The sequence below is a fragment of the Buteo buteo genome, chromosome 13, assembly GCF_964188355.1.
Source record: "Buteo buteo chromosome 13, bButBut1.hap1.1, whole genome shotgun sequence".
Classification (NCBI taxonomy): Eukaryota; Metazoa; Chordata; class Aves; order Accipitriformes; family Accipitridae; genus Buteo; species Buteo buteo.
Window position 1 is genome coordinate 17,422,219 of NC_134183.1, and position 13,540 is coordinate 17,435,758.

The 13,540-nt window shown below is 51.1% G+C and overlaps 1 protein-coding gene across 3 annotated transcripts in view; it reads left to right on the forward strand.

The window, feature by feature from the left end:
* The window catches only part of SEPTIN9 (septin 9), a 105,759-nt gene that overhangs the window by 23,760 nt on the left and 68,459 nt on the right, over positions 1 to 13,540 (forward strand). Inside the window, exon 1 of one of the 3 annotated variants that reach the window (XM_075044906.1) lies at positions 4,670 to 4,913. The exons of the other annotated variants lie outside the window; for them this stretch is intronic. Within the exon in view, the coding sequence (XP_074901007.1) occupies positions 4,859 to 4,913 (55 nt within the window). The 5' untranslated portion in view covers positions 4,670 to 4,858. Of the gene's footprint in view, positions 1 to 4,669; positions 4,914 to 13,540 lie in introns of those variants that run through there. 3 annotated transcript variants of the gene reach the window in all.

The window sequence follows — 13,540 nt, forward strand, 5'->3', positions numbered from 1 at the left end:
AGGGAGTGGAGAAGGGGAAGGGAATTGCAACAGCTTTTTTTTTGGCTTAGAAGAGGTGTGACTCGCCTTCACCTTCCTTCACCTTCAAAATCTGCCTTGTCTGGATTGTTATACATCTGTTTCTACCTGTTACCCTGCATTGGTGCTGCCCATCTGACAACAGCCGAGTGCATGGTGCAGCCAGTGCTGCCCTGCACTTTGGCTTGAAGCAATGCCATGGGGATGTTAGACCTCTGCAGATGTTGGGGGTTGGTGTCACATGTTGCAAGAGCCTCCACCCACGTCCTGCACCTACCCAGAAAGGCCGGGAAGGATGTTTCATCTGTGATCAGTAGCAAGAAAAGATATTTGGACTCTCAATAGAAACATTAGGTGGTTAATAATAATATTTAGCTGCTCCTACATAGTCCTTTTGGTCAGTAAGTCTCAAAGCATTTTATAGAAGAGACCAGAATCAATAAAGAGTTTTGTTTTCTAATTAAAATAAGAGGAGGAAAGGGAAGATGCTGTGGATGAATTACCTGCTTTTGCATACAAGAGAATTTAAGATTCAGGTAGCCACAATGACTCATGCCACCTAGTCTAACCGAGCCTGACGCTCATGACTGCAGCAGATTGTGAGACTGATAAGAGCTTTGTGGGTTCAGAAAAACCTCGACTTGTGGGAGGAAGAAAATCTGCCTGAAAAACTGCATTCTTAGCAGCTTGCAAGGAAACTGTAAGGTGCTGTTTAAAATGTGTGTGGATAGGAAAGTCCCTTTTCTGTCTTAGCCTGTTCTAGATAAGGGATCTTCTAATGCTGATACCTACCATCTCCTTGGGTCCCCCCATGCTTATGTCAGGGCAGAGGCAGTGACCAGCACTGGCTGCTTCTGGAGGAGGTTATGCTATGATGTGGAGAAACCCTTGAGGTACATCACTGCCTGGAGGACAGGAGAGCCCAGGGAGAAGGTACCTAGGGGACAAGAGTTAAGGTTTCTTGCATCTGCCAGGTATCATGGCATCAAGCTAGTTTTAGATTGGTATCGATAACTAAGTGATCAGCAGATTTTACAGACTGCCTTTTCTGGGGCAGGAAATCACTTCTAGGCCAACAAATCAACTTTGCAGGAAGTTTATTGCTCATCTGAAGAGCAGAGCAATGCTGAAAGAAAAAGGGCTGGGCAGTCATTGCCCTCGGTGGCCTGACTTAGTAAGGAAACAAGAAATATTTCCATTGTAATGTAATACAGTAAAGAAAGTAATTTACTTAAACCTCTCCTGCAGCCAGTGGTTTGCAGAACAGGGATGGTGTCTTGGACAGTAGTTGCTGTGTAAAGTATCCTGAAGGTCTCAGCTGAGCAGGAGCTCGAGATGAGTCCTCTGATACAATAAAAACAGTTAGTGAGACCCTTGGTTGTGTACAGAAGGGGAGCAGCAAGCAACGAAAGAGAGGTGATCTGCTCTCTTTCTTTTGAAATGTGAGTTCTCTCTCTTTATTAAAATCAAAATAAAAATCTAATGACAAATGCTTGTGAAATGTTGGGAGAAAGGAGCAGGAAAGCCAGATAAGTGACTACGGGACCAAAGAAAGTACCTGACACGAAGGACCGAAGGAGCAGAACCTGATTAGTTTATCAAAGGGAATGCAGGTGACGTGATCAGTGTGGGAGATCTTTCATCAGGAGAAGGCTCAGGGTCCTTAATCTCCTCAATCTACCAGACAAGGGCAAAGCAGGGCCTGTGCCGAAACTGCATTTGGATAAGCAGTACGACACACACACGCTTGTGCTATGCTGATGGGGAGCCCCAGAAACAAATTCCAGTGGAGGTGATGGATTCTCCAACTCTCTGGGATGGGTGCTTAGCTTCCCAGGGTTGCCTGCCTTTCTAGAAGAATTGTTTAGCTAAACACAAGCTTTTGAGTTCAGGATGCAGGTAGAAAACCAGATGAAATGGTGTTTAGTTGTTATGTGCAGACTGGACAAGTGAATGATTTTTTTGGTCTTATGCTCTTGTAAAGCCATGCCTCTGACCGTGGCTAAATCAGAGAAGGGTGCAAGAGAAAGGGTCCGGGAGAGAGGAAGGATGAGCTGATCTCCCTGGAGGAAAGCTTGCTCCTTCTCTACGAGCAGGCGCTTGGTTTGTGTGCTGTGGGGTGAGCTGTTTACATACCTTCCTGCTTTAAATATTTACTATTAGAGCTCTGGATATTCTTGTTATTCTTTAGTTGCTATAGTTTTCCATCTTCCTCTCCCCCTCTCAGTGCCTTAGGTGCACATGGGTGCAATATTAACCAGCTGGTTTTAATGAAAATGAACTCCTACTTATAGTCCGGATATTTTATTTCACACTTCTTGGGGCTCTCCTCTAGGCCTGTTGATTTGCTAAACTTTTATTAGATCCAGGATGATAACACCGTCTTTGCTTAGGAAATGCAGAGTAGCCCAGGGAACTGGGACAAAATGAAACCACCTCAAACTCTTCTGCTGGAGAGCTTTGACCTTCTTCACCAGCTTCATGGGACCAGTGGACGTCATCGTGATACTCACTACACACAATCCATCAAACAATAGTTTTTTTTCCAGTGGTTTACTACTTCTTGCCTCTGGTTGACCTCAAAAGCGGGGTCCCCATCACAGTGCCCCACCGATCCCCATGTGACCTAGTTCAGAGAGCGCCACCAAACACCAAGCGGTGGGTCTGACACTGTAACTTATGGGGTTTGCAGGGGAGGAGAGTCTGAATGTCAAAAAAAGTGCTCGGTCCTTCCTGAGATTGATCCTATCGCTATTTTTTAATCTTTTTTACAATATCAATTTTTAGTTTGCCTTGCCTTGTTCATTTTTTCTCCCCCTTTAAACCCATTCTACAACCTTGCAATGAGAGCGCACCAGGGAGTTAAAATGCTTAACAGCCTTCTTAAAAGACTAAGCTAGGTTCTGCTCCTCCAGCAACGGAGTCATGGTCAGGTTTTTAACAAAGTAGCTTTTTTTTCTCGCTCAGTAACTAAGGTTAATTATTGACAGCTACATTTTTACCTGCTTGAAATGGATTGCGGATGTGACCTGCATATGAGCACTTCAGAAAAATAAAGCCACGTTATTTCAAAAATCAATGCTGGTGCAGGCCAGCCAGTGTGTGATGCTGTGCAATGTGGCAATTGCCACTGCTGCCTGCAGTGTGTGGATGCTCCCTGCGTGTGTGGATGTGGGGATGGCAGGGACCCAACACCCGGGAGCTGAGCCCAGTGGCATGAGAGCTGCAGGTCCATGTTCATTCCCATTCTCTAAGGCATCGGGAAGAGATAACGGCGTTCAGGCAGTGGGGCTGCCAGGGAGACGTGCACCGGTGGCTTTACTGACGGCGTGTTGCATGGGGAGGCATTTACATTTCCATACTGCGATTGCAGAGGGATGCAGAGCCTGTTCCTCTCTGCACTGTTGCGATGTATTGGTTTCTGATGTCGCTAGGAGTGCAAGAGATGAAAGAGCCGAGAGCTGCTCTCTGTGGAAGGGGAGGAAACCCACTGTATCTACCTTAAAATACCACACTGCTGTCTTAAAGGTGTGTTCTCAAGACTATTTAAGCAGTTCTCATGTTTTAAAGTAATCCCTTTCCTTGGATTAAAACCTCAAGCTATTAACAGCATGGAAAACCTGGAACTTCTTGAGTCTGGGAAATTGGTGCCCTTGGTTTCATTTTCTGGTTCACATACACTCTTGGGGAGTCTGTGGTGTTTGCAGACTTTGGAAGTGTAAAATTAAAAGTGTGACATAAGTGGTGAAGCATGTACTTTCTGCAGTACCAGACGGTAACAGTACTACTGTTTTGCATAATTTTTCATTATGGTTCACCCAAAATGGACTAAAACCCCAGCCCATTAATTCTTCTTTTCCTACTGATATGCCTGGACACATTTCAGTGAGTATCATCACTTTTAAATGATGCTACTAAAACACAGGGTGGGGAGGATAAAAAGAGGGTCAAGAGGGCAGGATCTGAATCAACATGGGAAGGGAGAAACATCAGATAACGAGCAGAGAGACGCACAAACCGAGAGGGCGTGAGAGGTGGACAGAAGGCAGCAGAGCTGCGCGAGGGGCTGGTGTCAATGGCCAGAGCTGGCCCTTGCCTCGCTGGCTCTGGCTGGAGAGGAGCGAGCTGTGGCAGCGCGGGGCTCAGCACAGGCGTGCCCGGCCGCGCGCTCGGCTTTGGGCCAGGTTTTGCAGCCTCTTCTGCTGCTTCGGTGGTGGTTTTCCAGAGCTGGCTGCAGAAGCGGCTTGGATTTGGTAGCGATGGGTGCTAGCTAGCGCTCCGGTTTGATTTTGAGAAATTATAAAAACAGAGGAGGGTGGCCGAGTTGCCCCTTTCCGAAGAAGGGCGAATCGAAAAGGGTTACGGGGGCTCGAGGACATCGGTGTAGCCCACCCGTTTGGGCTGGTGCCATTGGGTTCTCACCCAAGCTTGTTACCTCTGACCGCGGGGGGAGGACGCGGGACAAGCTCGACTCTGCAAGATGCTGCTCCCCCCACCCCACCACCACCCGGGTCCCGCCTGGCCTCCGCGGCTGCCCCCCTTCCACCCACCCGGGGCGGTTGCGGGGGATCCGCGGAGGGGCCGGCGCGGGGGCGGCGTGACGGGCGTGGGGAGCAGCCAGTGCGCGGCGAGGGGGCCGGGCCGAGCCGGGCCGGGCTGGGCTGGGCCGGGGCCGGGCTGGGCTGGGCCGGCCCGGTCGGCATGGCAGGCTGCCCGCCGGCGCGGGGGGCGGCCGCAGCCGCTCGCCCTCCGCCATTCATTCGGCCTCAGGCGGCGGCGGCTGCGCGTACCCGCCCGCCCGCGCCCCGCAGAGCCGGGGGGCAGCGCCCCGCGCCCCGCCATGGCCGACCCGGCCGTCAACGCCCACCTGGAGGGCATCATCTCCGACTTCGAAGGTGGGTGGCCCCGGGGTGCGGCTCTGTGTGTCTGGGGGGGTGCTGTTTTTGGGGGCTAAACCGGGGAAAAAGCGGTAGAAGTTGCCGCCGGGCCGGGCTGGGCTGCGCGGAGCCGCCCGCGCCCCTCACAGGCACCGCGCCGGGCTGGGGAGGGGGGGAGGCGGCGGCGGAGCGGGGCTGAGACACCCCCCACCCCGCCTCTCCCCGCCGCTGCCGCCCCGGCGGTGCCCGGGGTGGGGGTCTGGTCTCTGCCGGGGCCCCGCCGCGGGTGGCACCCTCCCGGGTGCCCGAGGGCGGCCGGCGGGCAGCCCCCATCCCCCGGCAGCCGCCGAAGCCGGGGAAGGGTGGTCGTCGGTGCTGCCGCCGGGCTGCGGGGTCTTTTGTTCGGAGCGGCGTTGCGCCCGGGGTGTTATCTGCTCAGGCAGGATCTTACGGGATGTTTTTTCCTTTCCTGCCTTTCCTATGTGGATTTTTAGCTGGAAACACACGCCTGACAAAACTAAAAGTCTGCGAAACTCCAGGCACCGGCCCCCTCTGTCGACTCCAAGATTTTGGATGCAAACGCAGCCCTAGAATAGCTGGGAGGTGGATAGCAAACCCAAGTTTCAAATATGTCCATAGCGGGAGCTGCCCGCCCTAGAAAGCTTTGCAGTTGTCCGGTGGCAGAGCTCCAGTTGCCCGACAGCGTTGCCTTGCTCTCCGATGGAGTATCTTCTTGCAATCCCCTTGGCGTGCGGACAGAGATAGCTTCTCCCCGGGCGTCTGTGGCTCTTGCCCGGTATGCTGTCTTTTTTAGGCAAGAAAATAAGCTAGCAGAGAAGCGTGCTGCTGCCAGATGGGTATGAGAGTTAAAGACAGGCAGAAGAGAGGTGGGGGGATTTGTCTGAAGCAGGCGTTGAGAGATCGGCTCAGGGGAGCTCATCTTCCTAAGCCGAGTTTTGGAAGAGCAGCTCCGTCCCTACACACTCTCACATCCTGGCAGTGACCCAAACTGAGCTTCGTGCAGTGGTTTCTAGAAAAAAAAACAAAACCAAAAACAACCGAGAAATAGTGGAGATCTGGGGGCTGCGGTGAAAACTTATCCAGGGGCTGCGCGTGTATAGCTATAGGCTGGGACGACTTCACCGCCTCCTGGTGAATCCAGCCTTGCCTTTGGGAAGGAGCACTGTGGTGTTTTTCCTGCTGGGGAGCTGAGGAAGCTGAGAGCGCAAGGGTTCCTCTTCCAGGTCAGGCAGGAAACGGGTGGCAGAGCTGGGGTCTCTGCAGCCCTCCTCGTAAGGTTTAGCCACATTCATGTTCTCTTTTTCTAGCCCCTGGTCTTTCTTCAGCTAAAGTTGGGAGCGGAGGGCTTAGCAGGAGGCTGAGGGAAGTCAAATCCCGTAGGATGAGTGGGACTAACAAGTGTTGGGACACAGAGAGCAGCCCAAACACACCATCAGTTTGGCACTCGGGGTTCAACGGCGCCTTTGTAACTGTCCTTCAGGGACTCATGAGCTTCCCCACCGCAGGGCTCCCGAGTGCTGATGTAATTACAGCCTTTCCTCTCGCCTGCCCCAGTTGCATTTAAATCTCTGAAGAATGAGTAATTCCCAATTTGGATATGATAAAGGCTCTGCTGTGAGCCCCGGGGCTGCTTGTTTGGGCTGTGTGTGCTCCTCAGTGGCACCGAGCTGCTCTGCAGTGCGATTTTTTAATTTATTTATTTAATTTATTTATTTATTTATTTTCAGTCCATAGAGCGCTTTATACTTCCTGCCTATGCAGAGGGAGAGGCTGGGGAAAGCTCTGTGTATCTGCAGCCAAGAGGTCTGGCCTTGCCCTTGAGCAGGGATCTAGGCTACTGTTTCACAATTTAATTAGTTTTCTGGGTTGCATAGCAGCTTCCCAAGAACAAGGCAATTAATTTCTAGCCTGTAGGGCAGGAGATGCAGTGTTCGTGTCTGCTGGGTGGGTGTCTCGGCCCCAGGCAGCCGGTGGCCAAGCAGGAAAGATCAGCCAAAAATACCACGGAGCAGAAACACCAGATCGCCCGGCAGCCAGAACCCTCTTTGTTCTTGCCGGTCACACGCTGCTTGCCCTCCCGAATCACCCTGGTTGTTCCTGCCCGCTTTCCTCGTAGCATCCCTGCCTGCTTTCCTTGTAGCCTCCTTCCCTGGCCTAGGACCGGCAGGTCTCTTGTACCTGCTGGGTTGTAGAAGGCAGGGAGGGCTTCTGCAAGGCTGTGGGCTGCTGGTGTGGGAGCTGCCAGCCTCTGTGAGCCCATGGAGGATGCAAGGGCCCTTTGGGAGGGAGAAGGAGTACGAGATACTCAGTTCCAGTTTAGTTTCCAAAGCAAAGCAACATGTGAGAGGGAAATACAGCACAGCGGAGTGTGTTCTTCCTTGTGCCTGATGATGCGATGGGGATGGTCGCATCGAGGCAGCAGTATGTGTGTCCACCTCGCATTGAGCCAGCACGTCTTGTGGGGAGGGCACTAATCCTGCTTGTTTGACTGGCAAGATCTTCCTTGTCTCCAATGGGGGAGAGCACTATTAGGTCTGTGGTTTGCCAGGATTTACAGAGCATAACAGTTCTGCCCTGGGTTTATAGATTTTGGCTGGTTGTCGGAAGCGTGTCTGGTTCAGCTGTGGTTGCGGCAGCGCTTCCCAAGCTCATCTCTGCCTCGGAGGGGGCTGTGGATCACTCAGCTTCCCGGGGTCTCAGACACGGACCCATGACTGGCAGGGAAGGGAACCTGTAGCATTAAATCAACCTGGGTGGTGGGACGCTTGTGCAGTGCATTAACATTGTGTAAACCCCAAACCATCTTGATCCTATTCAGGTTGGGTGATGTGGGAATGTGGGTGTCTGTGATGTTCGACTGTGGAGAGGGGTGGATGTTCCCGCTCACGGCTTTGGTTGTAATGACACCCAAAGATAACTCTGCAACATGGTACTCGTCTTCCTGCTAAGGATTTAAAGCACTGTGCACTCATGATCTACTGCCTGGTAGTAAGACAGAAGAGATCTCTCTGGCTCCTTATCCTGGTGGGATGTGGCTGCTGCCGAGCAGAGTCCCAGGGGTAACAGAGACGCATTTTTGCTGGCAATAGCTGACGGTGAGTTGGCAGCAGTGATGCTGAGTGATCTTTGCTTTTGCCAGTACTGTCTGTCATGACCAGATTCGTTTCCTCGTAATGTTGAAACACCTAATGTCACAACTGGTGCAAGATGTGAATGATGGTAAAGGCCGAGTGAGGCTGTAAGTGCATAGAGTGGCAGGGTGGTGTGGTGGGGTTCAGTGTGATGTCTGGAGCTAGAGCCTGGAGGGGATACAGGCTTGTAGCCTTGCTCTGGCAGAAACCATGAGACAGCCTTCGTTGATGGTTCTTAATCCCCGATTTACTCATTCCCCATAGCCCAGCTCCCTCAGGGAGTGTGTGCTCGCTGGCGGGCGAGCCGTGGCAGCGCTGTGGTCTGAGCAGTTGTGTGCTGCGTGGAGCTGGACACTGAGGGCAGAGAGCCTCCAGCTCTGCCAGGACATGTCAGTGCTGATAGAAAGGCTTCTCTGGTTATTTGTTGTTTTTTTTTTCCTTCCCTGCGATTGGACACTTTCCTTACAGACAAATACTTCTTGCACTGCCCCATGCGGGGTATTTCTAGTATTTCAGTCACAGACTTTGTCTCAATGAGGTACTGACTTGTGCTGAGTTATGTCCTGGTTTTAAGGATCAATAAAGACAAAAAAATCATCAGCCAGGTTGTTTTCAGGAGGAGGCCATATTAGAAATAGGCTTTTTTATGTGCATGAATGTCATGGGCTCATCCTTAAAATTTGAGCAAATGCCCGGAATGTCTCTGGGACACGTGGCCATGGTGCGTCCCCTGGGCTGCTTGGGGCTGTCATGCCTGCTGCCGTGGGGAGCAGCTGCTGCCGGCGTGCTGCGGATGCTGGGACTCAACCCTGCTGCTAATATTAGCAGGAACGTGCCAGAGGGATGGTTGCGATGTTATGTGGGTGATGTGGCTTGAATTCAGTATGGTGAAAAGCCCCGGAGAGGGGATGTGCTTTGTGTTTGCATAAGCATCTCAATTGGATTCAGGGTCTCTCCTGTAAGCCCTGCCTAAGGGTTTGCAGGATGAGTGCTTGCCTGGGCTTACGTGCATGGGAGTGGGCTGGGAGTCTGGGTGTGTGACTAATGGTCCCACGTGTGCAGAGGTTCAATGCCTGGAAAAGGAAATGCAAAAAGATCTTTCAGGTTATATCTTAGATCATCTCAACCCTAGGAGTGAAGCAAAACTCCTGAATGTCAATTGCTGGATTTCCTGGGCTGTCCCCAAAAGATTATACTGCAACTAGTCTCTTCTGGTACTCTTCATCACCAGCCCAGCATGGGTAGAGCCAGTGTCGCTATCCCAGCTGATCGATGTAGTGTACTGCTCTGAGACATAAAGTCGCCTCTGATATCCTCAAAGGCGAGCTTTACAGGCGCTTCAGAGATTTTTCTCTCTTTTTCCACTCTTCCTATCTACATTTCTGAATCTGAGACAAAAGGATGGGGTGGATGTGAGTTTTCTGCCAAATCAGCGTGTGGTAGGAGAGGCAGGAGCTGGGGGAAGGCATCTGTGGGAAGGCAGGAGTTGTGTCTTCCCCAGCAGAAGTTGTATCTTCCCCTGTGGATCTGGCCTTTCATGTGCAGAGTGGAAAAATCGCATCTGCCTGGTTACAGCAGCGGAGACCTGCCATTGCGGGTTGTTTTTTTCCCTATGTATATTTAGTTCCTTGGGAATAAAAAGGTTGTGAGGGAGTGGGAAAGGGAAGAACAGGACATGGATCTCTCTGTCCACGTGAGCTGGGCTCTGGGGATAGCCTCTGGCCCCGGTAGGATCATCCAAAGGTCGTTGTTTTTAGTCATCTTATGCAAGGAGGGCTGGGCTACATGTCCTTGGGGATGGGCAACCACTGCAGCATTGAGCAGAGTGTCCTTGGCTCTGTGTCAGCACGGAGGGTTTCCAGTGTTGGCTGGTATGGGTGAGCATTTGCTGTCCATTTAAGATCAGTCTTGGGCAAAGTGAGCACAGTGTTGCACTAATCATAAAGAAACCTTTCAAAAGTGGCTGGGTGGGAAGGAACAGAGAGAGGATGAATCTTTACACCAGGGCCAGAGCAGCTACTTTGGCTGTGCAAGCGTACTGCTGGTGCCTGGAGGTAAGTCAGTGTTTAGAATATATACACCGTGCTGGCTCTTCCAAGTACTCGCCAGTCTCTGGGATCTTGGTAACATCTTTCCCTTAGTAAAAGGCTTACCTAAAATATAATCATACTCCTGCTTTGCTCTTTGCTTATTGCCTTTTGGTGGTTTATGTCAGTGGAGTGCGTAGGAAGTGCCTCTAGAACACGTTGGGTCATGCCTAATAGATTTGAGTGACCATGTCTACATCTCTTGGCCCATGCATGCCAGGAAACCTGCTGCTAAGTGAGAGTTCTGGCACCTTCGAGTGTCCTGTGGCCTCACTGTCTGGGTGCTGGTTTAATTTCTGGTTTGCAGCCCTTCCTTGCAGGGAGCTGCTCAGCCCATTTTCCCAGGAGCCAGGACCCAGACAGCAGCCGCAAAAGCCTGGACTGGGACTTGTCATAAATCCAAAGACAATAATGGAGACTTCAGAGCCCATAATCACTCCAGATATTCATGTTTCTGACTCTGATATTTGATATTTAAGGCAATGTCTTTTTGCAGGACCATTACGCAGGCTCTTTGCCTCTCCCAAACTCCCTCCCTCCTCCTACTGCAGTGAGCTCTGGCACCTTCTTGGTCTTTAGAGGTGGGACATGGAGGCAACGAGCCAAGTGAACGTAAATCCTGGTTAAGCTTGTTTGAAGCCTGTAAAATGAGCCAATGGGTCTGAGTCCAGTTCCTCGTGGGGATGTGCTGTTTTGGTGAGGGTCAGTGCCTCTCAGGGGAACTCTTCATGGGACAGGGGTGGGCTGTCATGCCCTTCAGCACGGGGCTAGGGTTGTGTCCTGGCCACGTCTTGTGTCGTGCCTGCAGGGTATCATTTAGTCCTGGTACCCCTCTGCTTTATTCATGAAGGCATCAGCAGTTCGTACCCATCTGCTGTGCCGGTGCTGGTGCGGGAGAGCCTTCCTCACTCCCTTCCCTGCTGCGCAAATGGTGCTGGTGAGGAGTAGCCCTTGGGCAACGAAGGGGTTTATTGTTACCCTCAACTTATTCTGAAAAGCTGCCCCCAGATTAATGAGAGCTCTTATCTCCTGATGGCTGTGACTCAGGCTTTTACCGTGATTGCTTTTGTGAGGTTGCTGGACAGACCTCAGCACTTGGGTCTCCTGGGGACACCTTCGGATCAGTGACCCAGGTGCAGGGTCTGTCCGAGCTGGCTCTTGGCTGGTTTGCATGCCAGAAGGTGAGATGTCATGGGTGTCAGGGTGGTCTGTCCCCCTGCATCCTCCAGCGCTGCAGCAGATGCCCTGTTGCTGGCACCCAAGTTAGGGCAAGTTGGGGTGGGTTGCCTGGGTGTAGGCACCGGTGACATCGGGCAGCCTCCCATGGATTGCAGAGCAGGGGACACCGTGACCACATCGGTCAGCGCCGCCATCCTCCCAGCAGTAGGGGTGGCAGTTTGAGTAAGCATCACAAAATTGTATGGCCCCTTGCTGCTGGTGAGTTGGGTACTCTCCAACTTGTCCCAGCCCTGGGAGTCATGGCAGGGGTTAGTGGTGAGGGTATCAGCACACAGCATCATGCTGGCACTGGTCTGCTGGACTAGTTTGGGAGGGAAGAAGCATGGTGAGGACTGGGGTTGGGACTTCAGTCTTTCTTTCATCTGGTCATTGGAAGTGCAAATATAAGAAAATGTGAAAAGGATGGATTTTGATTTTTAGTTTTTAAAGCATGTTTAGTTTACCAGGGAGGAGAAAGGAGGAGGGTTCTGCTCCCTGCCAGCCATCAGGATGTTTGGACAACTGCTCGCATTGTGGTGCTGGGTGTCCCCTCCAACAGAGATGCCAGAGCTGGCCACAACGGCATCAGCAATCAGCAGGCAGCACAGGCAGGACTAGTGGGCAGTGCTGTGGGCCGGAATGGCTCCTGGGTCCCTTCTTAAGTCATTTTTACTAATTTACCCTTTTCTGTAGCTTTTTAACCAGTGTGTTGCAACACCACCCATCAGAGTGTCTTCTCAAGCGGAGACTTAATCACTTAATGATTTAATCACCTAGTCCCTGCCAGCCACGGAGGCTGGTCGCCCACCTGAGTCACTCTCCACGTCCATGCGCTGGGAGTTGTGACTCATGAGGATGGTGTCTGGGTGCTTATGGCTTCCTACACCCTGCGTGGTACCAGCACCGAAGCGGGTAGCACAGGGCAGTCTGGGGTCTGCAAGACCATCTGCATCATGCTTTTGCCTTGTGGGTAATAATTTCAAGGTGTTTTAGAAATATTAGTGAACCAAACCAAATCTGCAGTCCCCTGGGAGGCGCAAAGAAGATTTATTTCTCTCCTCCCCTTATGAAAGGAAACTGGAGCACAGACCTGAGGCAAAAGCTGCAGAGAGCCTGTGGCAGAGCCAGTAATGCAATCTACTGGGCTGGATACCCTGTATTTTATGTAATTTTCTGTACAAGTATGAAATAAATATAAGGGACGTAAAATATACTGGTCTGATCTGGAAGCATTTTGCTGAGAGTTAATGGTTATATAAACCAAAGTGTAATGGAAAGTCAAAGCTAAAACCTTTCTAGAACTGCATTATAGGGACTTGAAATCTGGGATTTTGAATTAATCTGAGTGTGGATTTTATTTTTTTCTATTCTTAGTCCCGACTTTGCTTTTTCATGTTCATTTCTGGTAATTGAGGGGTTTGCTGCATCAGTCTCAGTCCGTTTTGTAGCTTACTGCTTGTGAGTGAAATGCTGCCTGAAAAACTCTGGTTAATGTCAGAGCCCTGAACTTGCATTTATGCCCAGATTTTCTGCATAACTCAGCTTTTGGTACTGTTTGCACAGTTCAGGAAAGTACTGCATATTGACAGCACATTGCTAGCTTTATCTTCTACACGCGATTTGTGTCAGACCATGCAATTTATTGCAACTTCTTTTGAATGCTGTTTGTAAAGTCAGAAAAAGAATTTATTTGTGCATAAACCATTTATAACCTGACCCAGGATAGCGTGAGAGTCAGGCTACAACAGGAGATTGTTGTTATATGTGTTTATATATGCGTATTTATATGTATGTGTTGCAACAAGGTTGGTTTATTGATAAAGAAAAGTGTGAAACCTCCTCGCACAAGCACAGGGAGGGGATCCAGCAACCCTGATTTCTCTCTCACATTGGATGACTGGTAGCTTAGGGAAAGGTGCTTTTAAATTGTCCCCTGCCTTCATTACTCCAGATGTAAGAGGGGATCTGAATTTCTCAGGCTGTTTTGAAGCGGTTAGTGTACTCGCAAAGTTCCACCAGCATGTGTAGCATTGCTTGCTGCCCGCACTGCCAGTGAATTCCCCATCTCAGCCCCACATTCTTGACCCCACTGAGGGGCTCGGTGCAGTTGGGAGTACCTTGTTGTTGAGGATGGGATAGAGCTATCCTGCTCTGGCCCTGCAGCAGGGGTGCAGCTCCCTTCCCCTTC